Below are 27,841 nucleotides of genomic sequence, written 5' to 3' on the forward strand. Positions count from 1 at the left end.
TTTTCTGTCCTGTTCATGTTTAACCCATCTTCATTTAGTGCTTGGTTGTATTTTATTATCCCTTGTTCTGCTCTATTTATATCCTCCTCTTCTTTCCAGTAACTGCTGTCAATGCTTCTTTTCTCTTCTGGGATTGTTTCATTTTATTCAGTATAATCCAGTCAGATACAATCAAATAAAGATTTGTTAAATTAAATGATGAGAACCACAAGCCACAGTCAGTTTGATTCTTACCGTGCAAGTGGCACATTCCATTACTTTGATCCAGATTGAAATATTTCACAAATATGGGAAGGATTGCCATGAAATGTGGTTCACGCATGCATGTACAGTTCACAGGGATGAACTGGGATAACATGTGATAGTGTCCAAAGCATGAATCTTTGATTGTCACTTGACTTTTAGTGCAATTAGAGACGGAAATTTCCCGAAGTGCACATCATTGACTTCATTGCTTAGCTGGGAGCAACTCAAAGGCCAGACTTTTGTTTTTTCACTCAATGGGAATTTTAATCATCATATGCCAACACAAATTTTGTGTAGCTGCAGGGCCAAAGAAATAATTCGGAGTGTCAGGCAACATGACAGCTTCCCAAAACTGAAGCCAAAGTGTCTCTATCACCACCTGGTGGCTGGCTGCAGTATAGATAATAACCCTCACCTCCTCCATGCTAATGCACAGGACATGGACCAAACTAAAAAGTACATGTTATAAAATACATTTTACTTAAAGATGGTTTGTGTCATTTTAAAGAGTTCTCATCAAACCGATGTTTATTCAAGGGCTTATTTTTCCAATAAGTTGAATTAAATGTGTTATTTGTATATAAACAGGGCTACTTGTGATTGGTGGATCACGTGGATCAATCGGGACTTCAAATATGCAAGATGGCAGCGTTTGTATCCAGGATATTTTGGCTTCCTGTCTGGAGAGTGGGAGGAAGTGGTGATTTTAGTAGAACACATTAGCCTTTATTAAGTTGGTGTCTTTCTGATGAGCAGTGTAAGTCCTGTTGGGACTCAAACATGAATCATTCTAATCTAGAGTAGTAATCTCTTTTAAATGACAGTAGTGAAGCAGCATCGGACTTCTTTTTTTTTGTTTTCATGCACCTCATCAACTTTTCATTCCTTCAAAAGCCAAACTGCATCATCTGTGATTGAGCTTTTCTGTTTTCTCAGGTAAGTTACAACTACAGCTGCCTCCTGGTCCCTCAGAGTGATCCCCGCCCACTTCTCCACCTCATCCCTGCCTCCATCCCCCCCCCCGTCCCTCCCTCCTCCACCCCCACATCCAGCCAGCCTCCCCAGCATCCACGGGGTCTGTTCCAGGAAGCGCGTCGGGCTGTCGGCTGCTCTGCTGGAACGTCAGGGGGGAGAGAGAGAGAGAGAGAGAAAGAAAGAGAGAGAGAGAGAGAGAGCGTCCCTCCTGTCCATCCCTGTGTGTGTATATGTGAGGGAGAGGGGGGGAGGTGGAGGAGAGCAGCAGCATCAGGAGGAGGAGGTGGAGGAGGGGTGGCGATAGGAGAGAGGAGCAGACATGGCTTCTAAAGAGAACACTGCCTCTGGTTTCATCAGTGTGAGCAAAGATATCACAGGTGGGTAAAAACACCGCCGCTCGCTTGTGTGTGTGTGTGTGTGTGTGTGTGTGAGAGAGAGTGTGAGAGTGTTCCTGCTCCGGGTCTCGTTGTGGGGCTGTGACCGGGGTGTGTGCGCTCAGGCTCGGGATGCTTCTCCTCCGCGCGTCGGAGCCTGCGACCGAATCAGACGCATTGGATCATTGTCATGAGCGGCACCTTCTCCATGCTGTCCCGGAGCTTTGCGGGGCTGCTCTGCTCCTCCTCTCCTCCGTGCGTGTGCACCAGTTCAATGTGCATGTGAATCATTTACAGTGCGGGGTGACTTACAGTACGAGGCTTTACATCTGCGCCTCAGGCTGGAGCAGGTGAAGAGAGCCATAGGCAGCCTTAGGCCAGAGGGGGAGAGGGGCGTTGTGGAGATGATGCTGTGTTCTCATGCTCCTTTCACGTTTTCTCTTTCACACTCTCATTTCTGCTTCTCTACCTTTCACTATTGTCATCTTGTTTCTGCACTCTGATTACGCACATGCATATGTGCATGTGAAAGTGAGGAGACACAGATGGAGGCAGATGTTCAGTCTCCTTCCAAACAAAATACAAGGGCCAGGAAAAGCTGACAGAATGCACAAATGTTTATTTTATTTTCTCAAACAGCAACATCTCACACCTTTTAGAGTCTTTGCACCGGCATGAATGGAGCATCATGCACACGCACAAACACTCACGCGCAGAGAAATCCAGTGCACACATGCTCAGGGTGGCAGGGAGTCTGCTGCTGTGTTAATTACTCCTAATGGCTCTATTAGGCGCACTGTGATGATTAATCCAGTGGAATCCCTGCTTCTTCATTCAGTCACCTGCCGGGCAGCTGCACTTCCTTCAGGCTCTTCCCACTGACTGAGTGACCCAGGGGCCACCGTGGCCCCTGTGGCCTGCAAGCCGCACAAGGTCACCTGAATGAGACTGGAGTTTAGACCTCTTCTCTGGATGCAGTGGGTGGTTATTGTCAGTTTAGTGTTTTTGCCTGTGCCACAGTCTTTGGTAACAGAGATTCCACTAAAGTAAGGATGAACAGCACCAACAGCGAACTAGCAGCAAAATGAAAAATGATACTTTTTGGAAGATGTGTGGAGCAGCATGGTGGTGTGGTGGTTAGCACTGTTGCCTCACAGCAAGAGGGCATGCTCTCCCTGTGTCTGCGTGGGTTTTCTCCAGATACTCCGACTTCCTCCTTCAGTCCAGGATGTACCCATTTCTCTCCCAACGTCTGCTTGGATTGGCTCCAGGTCCAACATGAGGATAAGCAGTATAGATAATGGATGAATGTGTTTTAGGGTTTGGAAAGCAAACCAAAGCTTCATCTCATCTAACTTCACACTAAGCTTCACTCAGACTCACTGCAATGTAAATTATCTTATTTATTTTGTATTTATGAGCTGTTCAAGTCTTGATTGAAATTGAAACCGCTTTACAGTACAGTTTTCCATTCACCCATTCATATACAGTGCATCCATGTGCAGCACTTTCTCTATCACACATCAGTCACACACGCTTTACCTTTTCAACTAGGGTGGAAGAAGCAGTCGGTTCTGTAAGTTGAGTAAAGGGGGAATCATAGATTTAATCTAAAACAATTCATATGACAAGGAAGACAGATAAAGATAATAAATAAATAAATACATTGCATAAAATAGCAATAGTGGTGCAAGCAAAGTAGGTACAGTACTAATTTGAAATTTGCTTCTCAAAGACTTTTGTGCCCCAAAGATATATATATGTATATACTGTATATATATAAACACCTTTCCATTAACAGGAAGACTTGCTTTACTATCCAGTGTGACTGTATCAACTCTAGAGCCAAACTCCACTGTCCAGGCTTTGGTTTATCGATTTTGCTCATAAACTTGTCAGTCGGGATGCAGTGCAGGCACAGTAATGGAGAGGCTGAATCAGGTATTTCCTGCCAGTGACTGTATGTTTCTGTGATATGTGTGTTGGCGCCATGTGTTGTTCTCACCCTATGAGCAAGACACTTCCTCCTCTGCAGCAGTTACGTGCTGTATATACGAGTCAGGGGTCACAGCCGCCACAGTGATGCTGTTTGACAGGAACAGTTCTCAGTGAATCATCTGTTGCTCGAATGTGTCAAAAGGAAAAGACTGGAGCATATTGTGGAACACTATGATGACACCACAAGCTACAGTTGCTTTTAAATTCCATCATGGTGCAGCTGAAATGAATATTCTCACATTTCAATCATCAGATTTTCTATCAATGCATGAAATCCAGGTACCATCTCTCTGAATGCACTGTGTTCTGGACCATAAACCCTGCTTCTACGTTACATGCTGATTATATCAATTTGCATTTCAAAGGAATGTAATTCATTTAGAATGATCAGGATAAATACAGGTTCAGTGGTAAGTGGATTATTTTATCAAGTGAAATGTCAGAAGGAGTCTGTTCAAACGAGTCTGATATATTCCTCAGTTATTAGATGGAGATGAAGTTACAAGCACATATCCACACAAAGGTCAAGGTGGGGTATGATTCATTTAAATGTGTTTAGCTTGTAAGGTTTTGTTCATTACAATATTAAAGCCAATGTGCAGTGAGAATCTACCGAGACTCTATGCTCACATGGAGCTGTCATGTCCTACAGAGTAAATATGCAGCATATTCTGAAATCTCAAAACCTCTTTTTGACTTAAGTAGGTTTGGATACTGATGTCAGCTCACTGAACATGATGAATTTAGTATTTTATCCTGCTTGCAAGCATTGGAGCAAAAATGTGTGTTTAAAAACTAGACATCTGGAAAAATAAATCCCCAGTGCAGAAACACTATGAACTTGTATTCTATAGTAATCTGTTTACATGAGAAAAAAAACCCTCACACTCTTTAATTGGTTGGTACCTTAACAGCATGAGGTGTGAAACCGATAAGTTAATACCTAGTCCAGACTCAGACATTTGGGGTCGACGTCTGCACTTAACTTAACAAGTTGTTTACCGTCTCTCCTCCGCTCGCTTTTTTTTGTTGTTATTTCATATGTCATAAACATCGGACGTGGGATTCGTTCACGTGTGGTTGTATTGTTGATACGTGCACATGACTATGTTCATAATGGTGTTTTTTTTATGCACATTTAATTTATTTGTATAAGGTTTCATTTAAAATCCGCATTACAGGAAGTTTTCATTGTAAAACAATAAGCTTCTTTCGTGAGCTAAAGCCTCGCTTCCTTCCTTCTTTAATGTTAGTGTTGCACATTTGATATAGTGCTATATGGTTATTTTAATATTTTTGTTGATAATAAATAAATGATTAAAACATCAAACTTGGTGATATTACTTCAGGTTGTGTATCAATACCTTTTTGATCATTTTTAGCACAATTTAATAATACAGTGATAATCAAGAGAATTTGTTTCGTCTCGTTATATGTTGTATTTCTAACTTTATTTATATCAAACGATTTTTGAAATATGTCACAAATGCAAGGCAGTACAGTTCATACTTTTCAAATCAGTGTAGAATGAATGTACATTGATAAAATAGCATCATGTAACATAGTGACAATAAATGCAGACATGATTTCTGAAATAAGAAAATAGTTGGCAGTATTTTTTATTACATGCAGTGAAATTTGTAAAAATGCTGGTTGGATTCCTTTAATGACTTAAACAGGGAGAATGTGCTCCTTTTTGTGTGTGTTTTTCTAACTTTATACTGTGTGTCCCTGTGTCATGGTTTTCATCCACAGAAAGCATCAGGAAGATTATCGATAAATCATCTATCAAGTTTGTTTGTGGCATTAAGCTCGACACCAAAAACAGCAAAACGGAGGACAGGATACTGGTGAGTGTCTGCGTTCAGCCTGCTCTCTTTTAACCGGCCTCTGTTTTACAGTCACAGTGGGATGGTGATGTAGAAGAAATACATTATTCCCACTTCATAAGCAGTCTGATGCATTCATTATGTCTGTACACTTGTGTTTGATGTTAGCCCTAGTTGCAGTGTAAATGGATCTCAGCCCCAGTGATGATATCCATGACAGCAGAGACAGGAGCTCTCCGTGATTTCACAGTGAGACTGGACGTCTTGGATTCTGCGGTCAGCTGCTTCACGACCGCTGCTGGTTGCTCGTCAGGATGAATATTGGATAGACAGTATCTGTGGGAGCGGCTGTGGATTCCTCTGTGTCTGCAAGTCCCACTGTGGAGGCAGTGGGGAGCTGAGCAGCTCGCAGCCTTTGATTCAGGGGTGCTTTCATCAGAGAATATGGGACGTAGATATAAAGTCAATGTGAGTGAGTGAAGCTCTGCCAGCTATCTGGAAAGAATCTGGGGCAACGAGCTCTTCCACTGTGGACCAGAAATTACACTGGACCCTGGATCAATGCCATGTTTGCACAAGCAAACACACACCTTGTGTGTGCCAGAGCTCATCCACAGAGGCTGCATATATACAGCAGGCTGTATTGATTGAGTGCTGCTTTAAAAGCATGTCTGTGTGAGGACACACTCATACAAAGCCTGGAGTTGCTTTTACACTGTTAAAAAGAGTTGCGACTCCTCTTGCACCTCCTGCAATCCCCTGTCTTCGCCTTGGCAAAGCTGCGCTTTCACTCGATGAATGCTTTAATGATTCATCGTGTGGCAAGGACGGGCAGTTAGGAGAGTTTCTGCATGTACAGACTTTGATATTCAGACACTTTGATATGTCTATCTGCCAGAAACATCTTTTCCAATAATCTCTTTCCAATCCATATCTCATTTGCTGCTTCCTCTTTAAAAGCTGAACTGGAGAGCCAGAGTTCTCGCTCCTGCTGGGCGCGCACAGGCGACGGGGAAAGAAATTGGAGTTTGATCAAACACCACGGCTTAGCACTTTTTTGGGAAAGCTGAGCTTAAATGTGTTGAGGTTTTGTTTTGGTGTTTCACAGAGAGATCAGGGTCGGAATGGAGTTGGATGAAGCTTGTTTGGGGATGTGATTTGTGGTTTGCAGGTCACGCGAACTTATCTCAGTCCCTCACAAAGGCTTCACCCAAACTGTCAAACTAGAGGAGATTAGAATATGTGTCCTGTTCCGGCGCTCATGCATAATTACACGCCACAATAATCACGACGTGCGTGTGGTCCCTCTTTGATGAGGGATACTTCAACAAGTCTCTCTCTCCTGCTGCATCTCCATGATTTACTCCTGTTTACTTGAACGCTGTCTGCTAACCAGCACCCTTAACCCGACGCAACAACGTAATGCGATGCAATCTAGTTGTTTTTAATCTACTCCTTTAGACGGGGTTTGAAAGTGAAAGGCAGATCCTCCTCTCTCTCGCTCCCTCTCTCCATTTCACATGCACATTGTGAGTGACTGTCAGACACCTCACTTGCTGTGTGGGTGTAAGTGGCTGTCATCGTGTGGTTCTGACAAGCCTGAGTCAAGCTCATGTCTCCCAAAAAAACACAACAGTGGAGTGGAAGAGCTGTAATTGAATTACTGCTTTTACATTGGGCAGAGACATGTTGAGGTGGTGGGGGGGTTTGCCCTCAAGGAGTGTTTTAGCGGGGCAATCAGAGAGAATGGAGTAAATGATTGGGAGTGACGGAGCAGAAGAGGAGAAGAAAAAGAGCAGAGGGCAGTTCTTAGTGGCTGGTAGAGAACAGGAGAAATGCCAAACAACCACCAGTTTGCTTTTTGTTTGCTTCGATGGAGAGAGACACGCCGATCGCTTTTTTTTTGTTTGCGACGAAAGACGTCGCTCAGGAAGAAGAATCAGGGACGAATCAGATTTATCCGACAGCTGCGTGACACAAATGTTTCCATGCCAAGAATAAGCACAGGCACAAGTGCTTCTATGTGCTCGTTCAGATGAGGATGCACAAATGTACCGTCACATCCTCAAATCAACTTTCTGTCGCTTTAAAATGGTCCCACACATTTTGGACTGAAGACACCAAATAACCCATAATACCCAGCAAAAATGCTAATGTATTATCCAGACCCATCATGATCTATTTTCTGCTTTAAGTACAAATGAAAATGTGGAGACAGATACAGCTCACTACATACAATTTGCAGCTCATATATAGGACACACTGCACATCTCAAGTTATATAAAGTTGTGCAGTGCCTGTTCTAAAGCTGTTTGTTTGGCCTGTGGTGATGCTGGTTGCAGCTTTCTTTTTGAAAGCAGTAACTGAGCCTCAGCAGGTGAAGACCACAGAACCCTGCACCTGCTCCACTGCTGCTGCACAAAGAGCTGTTCAGTGAAGCTCGACCCAGTACACAGAACCCTGAACTGGACAATATGTTGTTGTCATGACTGATATTTTAACTTACGTAGATGAGTCCCAGCCATCGCTGCTTCAGAGCGCTGGTTGTCTGTTTATTCAACGTTTATTAATATTGAACATATCCAGTGTACAAATCGCAACAAATTCAACACTGCACTTCCCTGAGCCACAAGTCGATAAGCTGATAAGATGAATTTGTCCAGACAGACAGAGATTTGTGAAATAAGTAGATAAATGAGTCACTTTCGTGTTTGTCCTCAGCAGGAGTAGTTCAGTGCTAATGTAATTACATCCTGCAGTGTAAAAATGTGTTTTAAACGTCGCAACATGCCATCATTTCTCAGCGTGTGTGCTAATCTATTAATGTTACATAACATGTCTCTGACATAAAGGGCTTTCAGCTGGATCAATACGTGAATATTGAAAGGACTCCTTATTTTCCTTTCTTCATTGCCATGGAAACCCGTGGTACTATTTTCTCCCCATGGGGGAATTTGATTGTGATTGAACTTTGTCACAATCGTTTTTCATTCCCTGTTTTTTAGGTCCTCGCGACATGGCGTCTTTATTTCCTGGCTCCAAAGGTTCCCGCTAAGGTACTTCTGTTCTCACCCCCCTCTCTGCAGTTAATGTACAGTATGAAGCTTTTCTGTCTCAATGCTGACTGAAACCCTGCCCACTGTATCCGTGACAACAGGTAGAATCTACATTCAACTTCCTGGAGATTCGAGCTCTGAATTCACACCCTGATCACCAGGTGAACTTTCACATTTACACTCTGCTCCATTGTTTGAGCTGATTGATTTACTGTACATTTGTATAATGGAGTGGTTACATCACTGTGGCTTTAAATTGATTATAAGAAACATTTAATGCTTTCACTATTCTGTGCAGGTCATTATCGACACTGACAAGTCCAGCTTCTGCCTGAGATTTGAATCACGGGAACATGTCAATCATGTGGTCAGCCATATTAATTTCGCTCTCTCTCGAATATTCAACAACTCCATTTTTGCGTAAGTGTCACCATCTCGCAGGAGAAAATCTGAATTAATGTTCACTTATCTGTGCGGCGTCTGTTATCGGAAGCTTTGAAGAGGAGTGACCTTTATTGGTGCAATTATCAGAAGAGAAATGATTCTTTACAGTGTCTGTGTTTCTTTTATCCGTGCAGCCCGTCCATCTGTCATTCTGACAGTGACCTTTCTGAAGGCAGCAGGAAGTATTCGCCCAGCTCCGAGACTTCAGTGGAAACCCAGAGGGCCTGTGGTAAAAAAGACATCATCTTCAAACATGGGAATCTACACACATGCATACACAGTCACACACACACAGATACAAACACATCCATACCAGTTGGCAGACTGAAGAGGAAGTCGACTCACTCACTACACAAATGCTCTTCCAGATGTTCTTTTTAAAGAGCTTTGTCACACAAATAAAAGACTGTTAATTTGGACAAATGTTTCTGTCTGCATGTTCCTCTCTTTTCCCTCCTCTTATAGCTGCAGGAAGCAGCTGTTCACAACAGCTTTGATTATTTTTCTCTTCTTCTCTCTCTCTCTTCTGTTTTTATCCTCTGTGCACCCGCCTCTCTCAGGAGGCTTCTCGGAGACCTATGCCGCTCTGTGCGACTATAATGGCATCAGCTGCAAGGAGGAAGTGCAGTGGGTAAGAGCAGTGGGACTGAGTCACTCTGAGTGCTTTTGAGTGTTTACATACTGCGCTGTACACAAAATGAGAGGGCGTGGGGGGTGGGGGTCACACACTGTATCAAACATGTGTACTGTTGCCCCCAGGACGTGGACACCATCTATCACTCCCAGGACAACCGAGAGTTTAACCTGCTGGACTTCAGCCACCTGGAGAGCAGGTGAGGGACGACGAGCAGTCTGTCACCTCCAGAATATCTCACCTCATCTACCTCATGTTTTTATCTTTTACAGAGATTTAGCAGTTATCGTCGCATCAATGGCGTACAACACCTGGTTTACTAAACTGTACTGCAAAGACCTGCGCATAGTATGTATAAGTTTCTCTCGATTACTGTACTGTGTCTGCTGGATTACAGGTGGAGCCTTTAAGCAAAAGCTGTTGTGTGTTTCCATTTTTCCTTCAGGGGTCAGAGGTCACAGAGCAGGTCCTGCATACAGTCAGCAAATCCTCCAGCCTGGAGGAGATCACTCTGGAGAACGCAGGGCTCAAATCGTAAGTTTTGATTCCTCATTCATTCTTCTGTAAACATTGTTAAAGGTTCACGCCACCAATGAAGCTCTGGCTACAATGTTTTAGTTTGAAAATGCATCAACTCTGCTTCAGATACGTGACTTCAGAGTTTTAGCGCTGCAAAAAGCTTGGAGTTTGGAAACACAGCTGACCCTGTTTTAATTTGAATACTCTGGGTCTGCATGTTCTGTCACAATGAAGCCTTCGCTGATTTGTCAGGCTCCTATCACATGGCCAGCATGAGCCTCGGCCACCAGTGTACACGATAATAAATGACAAGTATTGCTGACCCTGTTGTATTTGCTTATAGCTGTTGTGCAGTTAAATTCTGCAATTTACAATAATGCAACTGCTTACATGTGTAGGAGACAAGCTGTTATTTGAGCAATTTCTGTGAACGCTGGCACGTGCATGCCCAGTGTATGTGAATGGTGGATTAAAAATGATAGAGATTTTAGTTTTCAAATGCCGTTTTCAAATGAAAACGTAGAGGTATGGATGTAGCCTCAGTTTGCTTATCTAAGGTGTAACAACTGTAAAACATTTTCTGAAGCTCCTGAAGGTAAGTTTCTGTTTTTGAAAAATGATCCTGATGATATTTCAGCCTCTGCTGCTTCAATCTTGACATTTTTTTTTAAACTGAAAGGGCAAAGCTAAATCTCTTGATGCAGTGATCCAATACTGATTTGAGATACATCAGTCTGAGACTAACTCCAATTCTTGGATCGCTGTAGTGGTTCCCTGCTTTTCAAATGTGAGAACTGCCTCTCCTTGTCTTACACTTTTTTTGGACCATAAGTTTGAAGACATGACTTTTGTCTGTCAGAACCTGTGATGGGAACTTTTCACTCAGACTAAGTGATTGATTAATCAGAATGTACGTTGCAGCTCTAATGTTCTTGTCGGTGTGTAACTGTGGTTCCACCTCACAGAGATTTCCCACAGAAGATGTCAGCTGCTCTTTCAGAGAACCCTGCCTCTGTCATTCACTCGCTCAACTTGGCGCACAACTCGCTGGACAACCAAGGTACAATCAAACATCAGCTTCTCTCTCTCTCTCGTAGTTTATTGCGGCTGATGTCAACTTGAGGATCAGGTCCATGTCTCCGACTCATGAGCCCCCCACATTACATCTCACAAGCTGTACACCCTACGTCCTTCAACACAACCACATCATCAAGGGTCACACATAAATCTCTGAAAAGAAAATATTGAATAACATTACACACTTGTGCAATGTTAAAGAAAGTGAATTCCTGGTAATGCAATTAGTAGTTTTTGTGTTGTCCTGCAAACTGACAGACAAACAACGCTGGTGACAACACAACCTCCTTAGCGGAGCTCGAGTTGTAGTTACTGTAGAGTAAAGGCTGCAACAGAACAGGAAATTACATGACAAGATCACACAAAGTGATGGTGAATGACGGGTTCCTTGTCTCATTTCCAACTATCTAATGTTTCTGTAGCTCAGTGTTTATACTCTTTGTCCACATTCTGCAGGTGTGTCCAACTTAATACAGCAGGTGTGTCGCCTCAGCAAGGGACTCCGTCTGCTCAACCTCTCCAAGACCTCACTCACCTCCAAAGGTTTGTTTTCACTCTCTGTCGCTCAGTAGAAAATGAGAGTAACAGAAGTAACTAATTCACAAAGATCAGGTGGAAATGAGTTCATTCACCTCTCAGAGCTCAGCGTAGAAGACGCTTTAGGTTAGACAACAGAAAGACCCACAAAGCCCCAGATAATTCTGTGCCTTGTGTTTTGGAAAAGGCTGCGACTCCACGTTGACTCACGATGTCTTGTTCTGCCCTGCAGGCTGCATGCCTCCTGTCACTGTCTCAGTTTACCATGTACCCAGTGGAGAATTTAAATATTAGATTGAAGCAGGCAGATACGATGCTCTGCTTCCCCATCACATCCACATGATACCTGCTGCTGCAGATGTGAATGAATAATGTAAAGACACAAAATGTTTTGAAAGTGTTCTCTGTCGTTTAATATTGTACAACTACCTCCCCGTCTCGCTCCTACTCTCTTTTTTTCCCTTTTAACCATCACCCCCATCCCACCGCCTCTCTCACTCTCTCTCTCTCTTTCTCTCTCAGGAGTGGTGTCTCTCTCTCAGGCTCTGTGCTCCAGCGACGAGTACTCCAACTCTCTCCTGCACCTGGACCTGAGCAAGAACCCCGGAGTCCTCTCTGGGGAGGATGCCTCGGTCAGAAAGCACAACACACACACACACACACACACGCACACTGTTCCATTTTTACCCACTTTTCCTGCTCATGACGATGCCGCTCTCTTTCATTTCCTCTGTTTGCAGAACTTGTATCTCTTCTTGTCACAGCCCAACTGCCTGGTCCATTTAGATCTGTCAGGCACAGATTGCTCCGTAGACTCAGTGAGTGTTGTCAATGGCTTGGGTAATGATCAAATGTGCCATGTTAAAAAAGAAATGCTTTTCTGTCTCTGTGTGCAAGATTAACTGTCTCCACCCTGTGTCTAACGCAGCTATTTGGGGCTCTTCTGAGGGGGTGTTGCGCTGATCTCTCCTTTCTGAATCTTTCCAAAAATTCCTTCTCCCACAGGTTAGTCATATCTTTTAAGATTGCCTGAACAATAAACCCTGTGGCAAATCCAAATCTAGGAAGACATATCTTCTTTCCTTTCATCTTAAAGGCCTCATCCATCCTCTCTGTCTCCCTCCCTCGTTCTTTTTTTTGTCTGTCATTATCTTCATCTCCTGCTTAATGGGAAATCAGAAATGAGCTTTATGGCAATCATTGAAACATTGTGTTTCCTCTCTGTGGGTGTGTCCACCGCGGTTTAAAACCACAACTCTCGGCGCTGCCTGCATAGATAAGACTCATGAATATTTAAGCAGAGCTATCTATCATTCGACCCCACTTACACCAATGCCTTATTCACTTCATTTCTCTTTCTGTGTCGGTGCTCTGTGCTCAGCCCCTGCACTCATATATACCCAAACACTGTGACTTCATCTCTTCTGTGTGGTCGGGCCCTTCCCCTCTAACATCTCTCTTTAACTTTTCACTCCTGTGCCTCCTCTCTTTCATCTCATTCAATTTTTTTGTCAATCCAATAGAAAAGTGAAGGACACGCTGCCGTTGTTTCGTCAGTTCTTCAGCTCGGCCTTCAGCCTCACTCATGTCAGCCTGGCCTCTATGAAGCTGCCCCCTGATGTTCTGAGGTACTCCCCGTGTTACATCTTATTACCATTACCCGCTCCCTTTTATTCAAACACCTCCACACTCGTATTGATGTATTCAGCTGAGTCAACATGGTGATTATTGCCCTCTCCCCCTGTATTTTTCTCTGACGCTCACTTTCTCTGCTTCCTGTCTCAACAGGGCTCTCCTCACAGGGTTAACCTCCAACCCTCATATCAATGACCTTCATCTGGACATCAGTGGCTGTGAGGTAAGAGATCATCCCTGTATCTCTTATCACCTCGACTGCAAGTTAAAGGGAATTTAAAGATATATATTTTTCATGTATCGCAGTTTAAACCACTCCCTAATCAGCTTGGCCTCACTCAACACACCAGCTGCCATATTGAGATCATTTTACTGTAGCACTGCAATAATCAATGTTTTCAACATCAAAGGATCAAATCATTGTATATCATGTGAAAGACAGTCAGTAGAGCACACACCGCCACCAATGCTCAACAGTTCCCTGTTGAAACCACATTTCCATTCACCAAACTCCACATTTTTATTTGAATCTACACCAAACTGCACACACTCATAAACATCAGTCCCCTAAACCTGTCTCTCTCCGGCCCCTGAACTGGATCTGCACCAAATTTGAATGGGTTCCTCCCTGACCCCTATCCCATCTTTCCACCAAGTGTTATGGAAATCTGTTGAGTCGTCTTTGTGTAATCCTGTTAATAAATAAAGAAACACAATTCGACCGTATTTATCAAATAAACCAAGTGCAGTAGAAAATACAATAATTAACTGTTAAATTAAGTGTGATTGCTGTTGCAACATTGCACTAATGTACAGTACTTGAGTGAATGTACTTATTAAGATTCATTACACCACCACACTGCCTGTGGTTTAGTAGCAGCACCTGTTCAAAGTAGTAAAATGTATATATAAAAGTCTTCTGAGGAGAAATGTCTGGTTTAACTGCCCCATGTTTTTAATCTAAACACTTACAAATATGCTAATTTTACTAAGTGGGCTGATTAAGTTGTATCAAACCTCCACTCAAGCCTAACTGTGTATCTTTACTTGTATTAGTGAAGCTAATTAGAAGAGAAAGTGTTTTTCCTCTACCACTGAGCAGAGCTGCTGATGATCATACACCAAGCAAACCTTACTGCTCAACAAACCTTTAAAAACCTTCGACTGACTGCAGAGACATAAGAAAATACCCATAATTTTTGCCTCACTCTGGAAAAACAGAACAATACCCCAAAGACTGAGCTAAATTGACTCTGGTTCATGTCTGTGCACATGTTAGTTTTTTCTTTCTGTCTCTCTCTCTCCCCAGCTGAGGACTGCAGGAGCTGCTGTAATCCAGGAACTCTTCCCCCGGGTCTCCTCCATTGCCACTCTGGATATTTCAGACAATGGTACAGCAGCACAATGCAGCACATCTCACTGTGACCCTGTGAGTGGGTTGTTAATGGATCACATCATGTTGAGCTTTATATATTTGTGTGTGTGTTGACAGGTCTAGATGCAGACTTGCTCACAGTGCTCCCGGCCCTTTCCAGACACTCTTCCCTCAAAAACCTTCTTCTGGGCAAGAACTTCAACATCAAACACAGGTGCTGCCATTTTTTTTGTTACTCAGCTTTTACTGCAGTTTTTTTTATGTGTGTACTGAAACATGAGTGAGTGTGCACCAAATATGCCAGCTTTAATATATTGTGCGTGTGTGATTTTTTAAAATTTTACTTACATTTTTTCAAACGGCTGCTGCTCCTCGGGGCGGACAGCTCACTAGCAGGAGGTAATTAGTCGTGCTGGCTCACACAGCCTCGTCTCGGTGTTTGTTTTCATGGTTTGTGTCTGCAGGGTTCTGGATGAGGTCCTGCAGAAGCTGGTTCAACTCATACAGGATGAGGAATGTGTGAGTGATAACGCAGGAAAAGTCTGCTCCAATAAAAAATTTGTTGTCGGTAGCTTTGCTTCATAAAAAAATCTTCCACATAACGTCAAAATGTGTTTTAAATGAAGAGAAATGATGAGTCTGAGTAAAAGTTCATTTTTTACTCTTGCTCCTCTACTCTGGTTTCCTGGTCCCTTTCTCGTGTTATATTTCCCTGCAGATGTGTCACTGTTGCTCTGTTACCCTGTGGGCCTGGTGTCTCTATCACTACATGCACACATTGTAAATAATTCATACATACAGCATGTAAAGCTTCATCACTGCATTCTATCCCGTTGGTTTTTCCCTCTTCCTTCTTCACCGCTCAGTTTTTTCTCCCCCCTCTGCCTCATTTATTCCTAAATACCCCCCGGGACATTTAAACACATGTGTCTCTTTAATGCTTGTTTCCCGCTCTCCCTCTGCAGGCCCTGCAGTCTCTGTCCCTGTCCGACTCGCGCCTGCGCTCTCGGGGCACCATGCTTGTCAACGCCCTGGGCAGCAACACCTGCCTTAGAAAAGTGGACCTGAGCGGGAACAACATGGACGACATCGGAGCCAAGATGCTGAGCAAAGCGCTGCAGATCAACACCACGCTCAGGTGAAGTAAACGACTGAGAGAGGGAGGATATGTCTGCAGCGTAACGTATGTGTCTGCTCTATATGAGGGTTTATATTCAATGCAACTCATGATATTTTCCTGCAGGAGTGTGACTTGGGATCGCAACAACACCTCCGCGACAGGATTTCTCGATGTGGCCCGAGCACTTGAACAGTAAGAGCATGAACGCATCATCAATGTGTATTTTATATGCTGAAATCTAGGCTTTACTTAAGAAGATACCTTATACGTCAGATGCAAGAACCGTTATGACACTTTGTTAGATTAATGTTTAGAACATTTAACCACGTTAGAATTTGCAACATGAGCTGTGCAAATTGTTGCTTTCCACTCTGCTATCTTAAATGGTCCAGACTCACCTTTAGGGTAAGGATGACATGGTTGCACAGATCAAAGTATTACTCACACATTAGTTGCATGGCATAAGCAGGATATTTTGGGATGAGTTCTGTCCAGTGGGGCTATTGACCCTAACTAACCCTTGTCTGTGTAACCCACTAATTTCTCCTTTTAGTCTTTCAATGTCTCCATCAATAAATCAACCCCCTGCTCTTCTTTTTTCTTCTTCTTCTTCTGTTCCCTCTCTCAGTAATTTCACGTTGCAATACATGCCTCTCCCACTAAGTGACATCAGCCAGGCGTACCGCAGCGCCCCCGAGAGGACAGAGCAGGCACTGACGAAGGTCGGCATCAAAGATGAGCCATTATCACATTTTCATTTTCAGGAAGAAAAAAATTAATTCAAACAGATACAACAAAGATGTGGGAGATTAAATCTTTCTTTACAAAATACGTTGTCTTTCTATTTCTATCTTAAAACTTTTTACCATCAAGAACCTCATGAATGAGCAGAATTTTCAAGGTTCTGAAAGAGAAAACAATGGAGGACAGAGCACATCTTAGGCTGTGTGAAGTTTGTCTGGTAAAGGCCCAACTTTAATAATAAAGAGATATATTACCATGAAACCCTGCCACTGTGGAACTCAGTGCAGCTCAGTGCAGATCCTAAAAGCATGTCCCTAATGATCTCAGTCCCATTGTTAGTCTAATGGCTGAGTCATCTTAGCCTTCAGTTTCTATAAGAAAACAAGGAGCTGAGAGGTTTTCTGCAAAAATTCTTGAAAAAAATCGTGTTTCTTGGAAATGAGACGAAAGCAATCTTTATATTTTGAATAATTCAGCATGAAAAGGAAACGTTGTGTTCAGCTAACAGCTTCTTTCCCTTTACACCGGGTGGGAGTAGTTAAAGAAAGGCAGAGGCAGATTTGAGTCCTGAACTAAAACAACACACAGTATGTATCATTAATGAAAAGAAAAGAGGAGATCTGCAAAGTGAAAACAACAGTAGGAAAGCAGCATTTCAGCCTGAGGACATGATACATCAGGCTTTAGGATGAATGTTGATAGCCTTACATGATGAGAAGAGATTGGTAGATGTAAAATCAAAAACTGTTTAGTTATGTATTAGTATTATTATTATTAGTATTGTTTTTATTCATTTGTGTTTTTTTGTGTCTTCAAAATCTCTCGTCATAGCCATCATTTAATGTATGTTCTGACATGTCCTATTGTCTAATCATAGACAATGGTTTCTTGTTCAAGTGTCATCAAACAGTTTTTAATCTATAAAATGAATAAAAAGCTCCCTAGTTTTACCTCAAACCTTACTTTACAGAGAGCGTCAGTGGTCTGGTTAAAGTAAACAAACAATACAAATACAACATGTAGTTTGCGGGCTCTGAATGTTCCTGCTTTTGGTCTTCTACTGGTCTGAGGGAAGCGTCTGTTAATCTGCTGCTAATCTTCCTAACCTCATTTGGGAGACATCGTTTAATGCAAGGGTTTGTTAGATTCATTAATTTCACTCTGCTACAATCTTCCTGTTGTATCATCATTTTTTTAATCCATCTATCCTTCTCACATTCTCACTCTCCTCTCTCTCTCTGGTGCGTAGATCCAGCGCGCTCTGGTGAGGAACAACCAGACCCAGCGTTTCTCCCAGCGACAGGCCCTGCGGCTGCACCAAGGCCTGGTTACGAGCACTGCCGAACAGGTAGCCCCAGTCTGTGTGCACCCACCTCTGTGTACATTTATTTAGTGTTTTATGTTTGTTTGCACTCATAACGCTTCCCTGCCCGTCTGTTTCCAAGGTGATGGAGCGCCTCTGTGTGCGTGTGCAGCAGCAGGTGTGTGTGTTACGAGGTGCCGGGGAGGTGGAGGAGATTCAAGCTGCTAAACAAGTGCTAAAGGAGGCCAGGAATTCCCGCGCCGTGAGTCATATGAAATGCACGAGTGTGCTATTTTCTTTTACTGATAAACTGAATTTGAATTAATCCTCTGCTGTCCGGTTCTCCAAGCTCTACCCTTCACTGTGTGAGCTGGCTCATGTGCTGTCCGTGGACGGGCCGGTGCGGCAGCGGCTGGACTCTCTGGCTGGTGAACTTGCCAAAGCTGCAGATAAGGAGCTTCAGGTAGATCTAACAGCTTCTTTTCACTCTGTGATCCACAGCAGACGAGTGAGTGTCTGATAACCATCGTCCATTGCAGGTGATCGTCGACTCTATGGTGTCTCTCTGTCGCGAGCTCTGTCCTTTATCTTCTTCTGCGGCGGAGAGATTGAGTCCTCCTCTCTCGTCCGTATCCGAGCGCGTGTCCATCCCTCGCTCTGCCATTCGGACGGCGCTTATGGAAAGAGCAGCGCAAGACATTCACCGCGCTTTAGAGTAAGAGACAGACATGGAAAAGGAAATGAGGGAGCGCAGCAGTGAAGGATTGCAGCAATAAGTCTGAATTTGATAAGGAGGTTATTGATTTGCTCTCACTTTTACCAAACCTTTTCCTCTCTTGTCTCCCTCTTTCTTTCTAACCCAATCTCCTGCAGAGAAGTGAAGCTGTCAGTCGTTTCCTATCTCACCAATTCCATTGTGGACCAAATCTTGCAGGAGCTCTACACCACCCATAAAACCCTGGTACGTACAAAGCACTTACTGCAGAAGAGTGTGAGACACAAAGTGAATGAGTGACTTTCAAAAGGCTTTAAGAGTTCTGTCTGTTTCAGACACGGCAGGTGTCTCACCTTAAACGGTGGGATGGCATGTGTGAAGACGGGACAGGTTGGAGGTTTAACAGACACAGAGACTCTCTGGACATCACAGATGAGGAGCTTGGTACCAGCATAGTGAGTGTGGACATGTGTGTGTTTTTCTCAGAAAAGGTGCAGTAGCCTACCAGTTCCAAACATACGTTTAATGGGCTGTTTGCCTGTGGTCTTGTGGTAATACTGGTGGCAGTTTTAGATCTGAAACTGTAAAAGTGACCTTCAGTAACTGGGCTGCAGCAAGTTAAGAGCTTCCCCACCTCTGCTGCACAAAGAGCTGTTCACCTGTTTATTCAATGTGCGTTGAAGCTCGACACAGTATGCAGAACCCCGAACTGGACAATCAGATGTACATTGATCGAGCGCAGGTTACCTGTTGTTAATATTGAATGTATTAGACACATCACTTCACCTGTATACACATGCTAAGTGAAAAGCTGATAACAGATTTAAAGATATGTGATCCACATACAGACAGACAAACAGATTTCAGGATTTAGTAGATAAATGTTGTCCTGCCATTTGTTTTCTTGTATCACTGTCATCGTCAGTTTCTTTGTCTAAGACATACTTTTAATGAAGGGTGGAATTGTCTTTTTATTAATATCTTGAGTTGGTTTACATGATGAACACAATACTCCGACAGGAACATGCTTATTCAATTACATCTAATAAAAAGTGAAAGATATTCTTATCTGAATGTAACAACTCTGGCAAGAATGTATGGAAGCCAAGCGAACCCGAAATAGAATAAATTGAAAACCTCTGGAGACACTAAATGAGCAGCTCAATATTTATAAGAAAGCAAGTAAAACTGCAGTAAATGGTTTCTCTCACACTATCTCGATAATCTTCCACAAGCCCAGGGCCCTTTTTCTCTCAAACAGCTTAGTCATTACCCTCTCATAGAACTCCAGCCTTGATGCCTCCTCAAAAACCGGTGTGAAATTTGAAACATTTTTCATTCTTCATAAAGCTGAATTTATCAGAGCACTTATTTGTTCCCCAGCTCTTTTTGCAGAAAAACGCTGTTAATTCACAAGTTAAAACCGATGTCTCGCTATGATTTATTTCTCTCTCCAGCAAAAACCAGCACCTGCCAGATCTGGATATTATGCCCCCTAAAGTCTCTTTGATTATACATTTTGGACATTGTTGGTTCACTGTTGTGTTATTGGTCTCTCACAGCAGGTGCTAACGCTGTGTTTCAAACTATCAACTATCAAGTCCTGTACTTAATTAACAGTACTGTACACCTGGGAGAACCAAACCAATCTGAATCAGCTCTTAGGTCATGATGGTGGTCTCGATTACTTCATTGATTAATAACATCAGCTGGTATCTTCTGTGGAGTCCCTCAAGGATACGTCTCAGGCCTCATTTTGTTCTTGCTTTGTTCTTTAAATGACTTGGACATAAATTTACTTTCAGTGATAAGCTGACAATATCATATCCTGTTGTATCTCTTAATGAAGCCAAAGAATACGTTAATCAAACTGTCGAGACATTGCACTTGTTCTATCTACATCAGAGGGCACATTAGAGCTGGTTATTTTTTAACCGTGTGACTCGTACCAATTTTGCAGACATACTAGCAGCTCTATGAGGCCTGGCCACACGTCTTCTTTGTGTTGAATGCTTGAGTAAGGAAGCTAACACTTTGAAATTGAAATATTGCACATTACATTGAAATATATTGAAATGAAATATAGCACATGATATTGAATTAATGTGATGATGAACAGCATTGTGCATGAACTTAGCTTTCATGAACAAATTATTCTGTTTCCTTCAGCTGAGAAAACTTTATATTTTAATTTATTCCTGCCATCCCATGACCTGGAGGAAATTATGCAGTTTCTTCAGTGTTTTTCATGTTTCCACTATGTCCCTGTGGGTGTTTGTTATATTCCATTGTTTTCACATGTTCCATTTGTCAGCCTGTACTTGAAATGTGTTCATCACTTCACTTAAAATTCATTGTTTTAAAAAGCAAAGTGGCTCGATTTGACAAAACTCCACTCTGATTTGCCTAAAGCGAGTCTTGTACAATTTGTGTTTTTCTGACATGTTTACTTGTTCCTCCTTGAGTGTCTTATCCTACTCTCATATCATTTTTTTTTTTTTCTCCCAGGACACAATAGCCATTAAGAAGCACAGCTCAAGAACAAGACGAATACGACCTGTCTCCACTAGACTGAGTAAGCAGTGTGGTATATCCTCTTATCCTCCTCCCGCTCCTCTTTCCTGTCTCACTCTGACCCCATCTTGTCTCTTTCAGGGCCCCATTAGTGTGTTTCTATAGAGTTGTTTTTCCTTTCCCATCAGTCCATCTGAGAAGTCTGTTAATGGCTGTTTTAATCTCGCCTGAGCCAAGTCTGAGTCAGTGTGTCTCAGAGCGATTGCTGATTGTTTTGACTTTGAAGCGGAAATGATTGCTTCTTGTAATTCCCCCATCTAGTCTTCTTCACTGGTCCTGCTCGGTCTCCTGCACTCAAATCCTTCCTTTCTGTCAGGTCTGTGTGACGACTCGAGCTCCTCTCCACCCCCTTCTGTGCCATCATACTCATCGCCACTGTCCCGCTCGGCATCATGGGAGGGCCTGTCAGAGCTACCTACACAGGGCTTGCCTCTACTTCATGTGACACGGGTTCGGCCAAGACCTCCACGGAGGCATAAAGGAGGACACGTCCCCGCTGAGACAGTAAGGGGGATCTTTCTGTCACTTTGTCTGTCTCTCTCTCTGTCTGTTTGTCTATCTGTCTGTCTGTCTGCCTGCCTGTCTGTCCGTCTGTCTGTCTGTATCTCTGTCTGTCTCACTGTATGTCGATATGTCGATCTGTCTCTCTGTCTGTCTGTCTGTCTGTATATCTGTCTGTTTGTCTGTCTGTCTGTCTGTCTCTGTATAACTGTCCCACTCCCTAATGCCCGTGCCTACTGGCAGTGGTTCCTGTCTGTGTCAGAGGTAATCTATACAAAGTGGATGGCTGCAATTGGATTATGTCATCTCACTGAAGTCATGTAATCCATTTGTTTTATTGCATATGGAACATTTACAAATGAAATCTACTGTGAGTAATCTGACCTCTCTAAAAGGAGTTTAAATGCATGTGTGTGCAGCACTGCAGTGAAAATGGAGGAATCAGCCCTCTTGATGATGGACTGCCTGACTTCTACACTAAAAGAGTGCTCCCTGATAGGTGAGAGTTGTTCCACTTGTGCTTCTAAAATTATTGCTGTCATTTATAACTGTATCTACTGTGGAGAAAAGAAAAGAGGATCTTGAATCTTGTTAAATCTTTCCAAGTTGACATCTTTGTCAGCGTCGTCTATGGCCCCTCTATTTCATCCTCAGATAATTGTGTCCTTTTTGTTGTTTTTTTCAGTTTTGCACCCATCGTGTATTTTGAAATGTCATCAACATGCTCACATGCTCGCTGTGATCTTCCCAGACATTTTCCTTCTGTATTGTCACATGGGCTCACTCTCATTCTCTAGAAACTTTACTAGGGGGGGCTGGCAGGGAAAGATCTGGAAAATGTCCAATCAGTGAAAATGTCACATAGAGTCTTCAAAGTTGCTTGAGATAGGTGATCGATCACAGTGAGCACTTAGCCACCTTTACAGAAAAGACTGTTCTGAAAAGACTTTTTGATTAAAGATGTCAAAGAGAAGTTTCAGCTGAACAGCAACATTTTACAATAAGCACAAGAAGATCCATGTTTACTTTTTTAATCCCTTAGGCTTCATTTTCAATAGAAATGTTTTATTTCAGACCATATAAATCATTGATTAATAAATTCATTCATTTGGTGTCAGAACCCTGCTGAGCTCAGACAGCTCTGCCTTATTTTAATTGACTCTGTCAAGTTTTTATTTTTCATAATTCAAGAAGGCCGTTTCCCTTGAGCTTTGTCAGCCTCCGAATGAATCTCTTGGCAAAGTCCTGTTTGTTTAGCTCAACCATATTTATATGTAGAGGATTGTAATTGATTCTGTCCTCCTCAGTTTAAACCTACACTTAGTTACTGATGAGCGGGTGGAGCTGCTGGTTTGGTTCTGTCTGGGCATGACTGGTTCATTGATGCAGGATTTCATGTGTATTCAATCTGCTTTTTAAATGAATGTTTTGTCAGTCAGCAGTCTACTCAGTTTAGAAGGAATGAGCTTCAACTAGCAGAGCCAGCAGTGTGAATATAGATACAGCAGTTTGGTGAGTGTTTATTTTTCAACTCAGTGTTTTAATAGGATTACATCTATAATATAATATATAAAGTGCACTTTTAAATCAGGAGATGTAACCTCTCCATGCTCATAGTGTAGAAGCAGAGTGGAGAAAACCTCGACATGGACGACTGTGGTGGATAAAATGACATCCACACAGAGATGACTCATGTGTGGCCACACAGACACTAACGCGATTACTTTCCTGGACCAGACTGTGTGTGTGACACTCGACCTCTCTCACCTCTTTCAGTCAGCTCTCGTCTCTGCACAAAGCTCACTCTCTGCGGAGGAAGAAGAGGAGAAACATGCTCGCCATCTTCAGTTTCCGCAAGAACCGCAACCAATCTCTTTCCACTCAGGGGCCTCAGGAGTCTGAAGCAGAGAGCTATGGAGATGGGTGTCACACTGTTTCTACAGCACCCACTGGGTTTGTATATAACCACACACGCACACATACACATGCACACTACCTAACAGGGGCGGATCCAGGGGCAGGGCCTGGGGGCAGTGGCCCCAGCTGAATCTGATTGGCCCCTGAAGTATCCTGAAGTATTTTTTTGCCATAAAACTAGTCACTTACTAACAATACTAACAATTAATATGACAATTTGGTAATACGTTTTTTTTTCTAAACTTTTCAAAGAACTAACAGTGAACAAAGAATGACTTAAATGTGAACCAGACAGAATCAGGAATTGTTCATAGTTGTTAGACATATAATTGGCCCCTCTGTGTAAATTGTGGCCACTTAATGGCCCTTGATTTTGACAAATCCTTGATCCATTACTGCTGCATAATACAGTATTGTGGAGAAAAGCATGGCCTTGAACATGGAACACAATGAACCAGATAATAATGAAACAACTCATCACAAAGGACACATTTGCTTTCCTTCCATTTTTCTCTGGTTTTCTCTTTCTCAAACAATCCACAGCATTGAACTCCATAAACATTCGGACAAATATCAACCTAAATCTCCCTCGGTTCTTTGTTGATTTGGTAAATGGCCGATGGCTGCCAAAGCGTAGGCCCGCTGATACCAGAGTGTACACAGATGTCAGTGACAGCCGGTGGCTCCGACTCTGGATCCCACAGTCAGCCAAATGATTAGAAATGAACACACGGCATGTCACACAGATTAGGACAGTAAGAGTTTTAACAAGAAAAGTGATACTTTTATAATTACACTGCTTTCAAAGCTTGTGACATTTTAGTTTTGAATCTTCTTCTTCATCTTCAGTGTCTTACTCCCACTTTCAGAACGGCAACAGAGAACGTGTACACACTCCTCCAGCCTCCGAGGTCCGCTGCCAGAGCTGGATCTCCTGGCGAAGGGGCTGATGGGAAAACGATTGATCACCAAGGGAAAAACACCCTCGTCCTGAGTCCACCCCCAGTGCCGGGCATCCCTCACCCAGGCGTGGGAGGAAGCAAACACCCCTTCTATTCTCCTAGAGAGGTACAGTCACTCAGATGTGCCACTGTTTTTGTCTGTGCTGAAAGTTTTTCCCAGTTTACAGTCGTTCTCTTGCCTCCTCTTTTTGTGTTTTGATAGAAAGCTGAAGGAGATGCTGTGTTTGATCTGCCTTTGGAGACGGACAAGTTCTGGATGGACGACAAGCAGAGAACAACGGAGGTGGTGCAAGCAGACAAGCAGTTTTTGGAAGCGAGACAGAGCGATCAGCATGCAGAGAGACAGCGGGCTGACGACAGGCTGCAAGATAGAACTTTTGGAGAGGCGAGAGCGACCGACAGACAAACGGACAGGTACAGGACTGAGAGCAGACATCCAGACAGACACGTGGACAGACAGTGGACAGTTGACAGACACACCCAGCGGCAGATTGACAGAAAGATAGAGAGACAGTGGATGGGCGGGAGGCAACTAGACAGGTCGTGGTCAGAGAACAGGCCGATGGACATACAGTTGGACAATCAGTGGACTGAGAGCAGACAGCAGAGCAGGAGGACAGACAGACAAGTGCAAGCACTTCATTTGGCTCAAAGGCCACTGCCGCCATACCCATCGGACAGGACGCCATCACCGAAACAGGAAACAGATCCTCTGAAAACGACAGAGGCAACAGAGTGGCATCAGCAGGACACCCATGGAGAAAGACTCATGTGTCCTGATGCTGGTGGAGGGTTTACAGAAGGATGGAGAGGAGCAGGAGGAGGTCGAGCTGCTCCTGCTGCATCTAAACCTGATCCCCCACCACAAAGCAGTAAACCCAGCATGTCTAAGCTGAGGCAGAGACATCGGCTGGAGAGCTCAGACACTCTACCAGCTCTACCAGGTACTGTCATCCTCGCTGATGTGCTGTCACAGAGGTTTTTCCTCGATGTGTAAACAAACCTACGTGAGAACAACTTCTTCTTAATTTGTAGGTACAGAGGAGGAAGGAGATGCAGAGAGGGATCCTGGAAAGATGGAAAGGAAAGAAATAGAAAAAAGAAGAGATTCGGAGAGTCATCCTCCTCCGATTCCAGAGAAGGTGTGTATCTTAAAGTCATGATTTGTTCCTATTTTTGTGCAGTATCCATTGGTTACTATACATTTTCTAATTGCTTATGTCCTCTATGTCCTTGTTGTTTGTTCACATTTCCGACAAGCAGCCCTCGTATGTGACTTTTCCAAAAGATTTAGCCAATGAGAGAAACTTACCTCCTCCTCCTGTGCCGCCTCCTGTTATTAAGCCAGTACATGGACTCCCTGACAGAGCGGCAAGTCAAGGTACCTGCAGTAAAAATACACACAATCAGCTGGAAGAGACAGGTTGAGAGTCAGAATGTGTCATTACATAAGAACAGCTCCCCTAAGTTGACTATGGAAGTCAGAACATATTGAGGAGTTCACTTTGGAGCTGCAGGTTGGTATTTCGTTACATTTTGGCTGAGCCACACTGGGACATCGACCAAACTAAAAAGTCAAAGTTTACGTCAAATAATTTATTTCAAAGATGGCTTGTCATTTTAGTTTGTTTTTATCACTCTGATGTTTGCTCAGGTGTTGATTTTAGCTTAGTTTAATCTAAGTTTGGTTTTATTTAGTTATTTAATGCAATAAAAATTTGATTAAACATCGACAGCTAAGTCTGATCACTACTGTGCAGACTCAGGCACCCAATGATGTCTTCAGTACACAGTGGCACTGTGTGTATAAGGGTTATTTTGGGTCGTCCATATTTATACAGTCTATGGTTAAGACTTGTTTAAAGGGTTGATGTGTGTGGGTCCCAGTTAAGTTGGAGACCATTTTATATTTACATTTGACATACAGTATACATGCTAATGCATAATATGTTATTCTTTATATGTAAACATGTTATTTTGCTGAATTGTCGTGATCAGGTGAAGAAGGGCTGCGTCCTCAGGCACCAGTGAAACCACAGAGGAACAGAAAGGCCATGTCCTGTGATGCAGGTACAGATTGAACTGTGCTTTCTCCTTATCATTAACCTAACAGGCTTTTGCACCTGTGTATATTTATGTTGATCTGTGTGTGTCTAACTGTTGATCTATGTTTTCTGTCCTCACTGAACTCAGGCACTGACAGGGAAAGCCCTAATAATGTTGAGAAGCCCCCAAATCGCAAACCCCCTGTGAAAAAACCTAGACTCCCTCAAAACAGAAATAAGTCACTGGACTTGTCTGGTACACGTCTCTCTGTTTTTATTTATGTGTGTGTGTGTGCACAGCAGATGTTACAGAGTGTGAGTCATGTAGTAAACAGACATTATGTGTAACTGTTGTGGAATATATTTATTATTATTAACTAAAGAGATGAATAGACATACAATAGTAATAATAAAACACTGAATGATTATTTGTATAAAACTAACTTTACTGTAAACATTTCATTTTTATAATTAATGGAACTAATAATGATTTGTCTTTTTTGTGTTGGTCCTGTCAGACTTCACAGACAGCCTCAACTCTGCACCTGGTCACAGCGAGCTGTTGTGATGCACGAGCAATTCACCTGCCGCTGTCCAGCCGAAAGCGTTGTCATGACAACCGTGGAGCATCTCACCCAGGAGGAAACACAGAGGAGCGTGTGAGCTGGGGGTAGAGCCAGAGAGAAGACGTCTTAACGGCTCGACACGACAGAAATCATAAAGCATCAGTCACTGGCTTCTGTTGAAACACTCACTTTTTCCTTCATGTCAGTTCCAGCTTCAAGCTGACCGTGTTTCTGTCTTTGCCTTCCTCTCACGTGAAAAACCTTTGTGGCTACAGTATTTTAACAGTATTTGCTTCTTTAGAAAACCGAAATGATCATTGTCTTTTGTGTTGGTGGACAGTGGGCCGAGCGCTCAAACATTGTGGCTTTGCTAGACATAAGAAAAAAGGAACCTTTATTAGAATGTGATTTCTTAAACCTGCAATGCATTTTTGACTGCTGATACAGTTGACTGCCTTGGTTGGCACTTGAAAATGAGTTGCTTCTTATCAAATGAAACTTGATGATGATTTATATCTAGTTTTCCTTTTCAGAACTGAAAGGTAATATATTTTATAGAAAAAATATAATGTGTGTATGAGCACCCTCACTGTATGAATAAAACACAAATAAAACAGCTGTGACTCCTGCTTTTTCTTTCTAACAATTTCTTATTGCTGTCAGTTCACTGTTTTCAGAGCCAATGATGGCATGTT

The 27,841-nt window shown here is 42.9% G+C and overlaps 1 protein-coding gene across 2 annotated transcripts; it reads left to right on the forward strand.

Annotated features, from left to right (window-relative positions):
* The first annotated feature begins 1,335 nt into the window (after positions 1–1,335).
* LOC109625350 (capping protein, Arp2/3 and myosin-I linker protein 3-like) lies at positions 1,336–27,762 on the forward strand. Of its 2 annotated transcripts, XM_020080563.2 has the most exons (40): positions 1,337–1,598; positions 5,349–5,443; positions 8,428–8,478; positions 8,580–8,639; positions 8,777–8,898; positions 9,057–9,151; positions 9,483–9,553; positions 9,682–9,755; positions 9,829–9,904; positions 10,002–10,090; positions 11,041–11,135; positions 11,609–11,695; positions 12,212–12,321; positions 12,430–12,507; positions 12,618–12,694; positions 13,213–13,317; positions 13,478–13,547; positions 14,634–14,715; positions 14,817–14,913; positions 15,164–15,218; positions 15,665–15,837; positions 15,943–16,011; positions 16,448–16,541; positions 17,813–17,911; positions 18,009–18,128; positions 18,216–18,329; positions 18,406–18,581; positions 18,740–18,827; positions 18,917–19,036; positions 21,090–21,156; positions 21,472–21,659; positions 22,076–22,155; positions 23,433–23,609; positions 24,443–24,641; positions 24,738–25,479; positions 25,571–25,677; positions 25,799–25,916; positions 26,534–26,605; positions 26,729–26,836; positions 27,099–27,762. In XM_020080563.2, exons 1-40 carry the CDS (start codon positions 1,541–1,543, stop codon positions 27,146–27,148), a joined length of 4,608 nt encoding a protein of 1,535 aa, XP_019936122.2. In that variant the 5' UTR covers positions 1,337–1,540; the 3' UTR covers positions 27,149–27,762. The 2 variants fall into 2 exon arrangements, with proteins under 2 accessions (XP_069378479.1, XP_019936122.2); XM_069522378.1 differs by lacking the exon at positions 26,729–26,836 and having other exon boundaries at positions 1,336–1,598.
* Positions 27,763–27,841: the final 79 nt, after the last annotated feature.

Source organism: Paralichthys olivaceus, chromosome 3, assembly GCF_024713975.1.
Source record: "Paralichthys olivaceus isolate ysfri-2021 chromosome 3, ASM2471397v2, whole genome shotgun sequence".
Lineage (NCBI taxonomy): Eukaryota > Metazoa > Chordata > Actinopteri > Pleuronectiformes > Paralichthyidae > Paralichthys > Paralichthys olivaceus.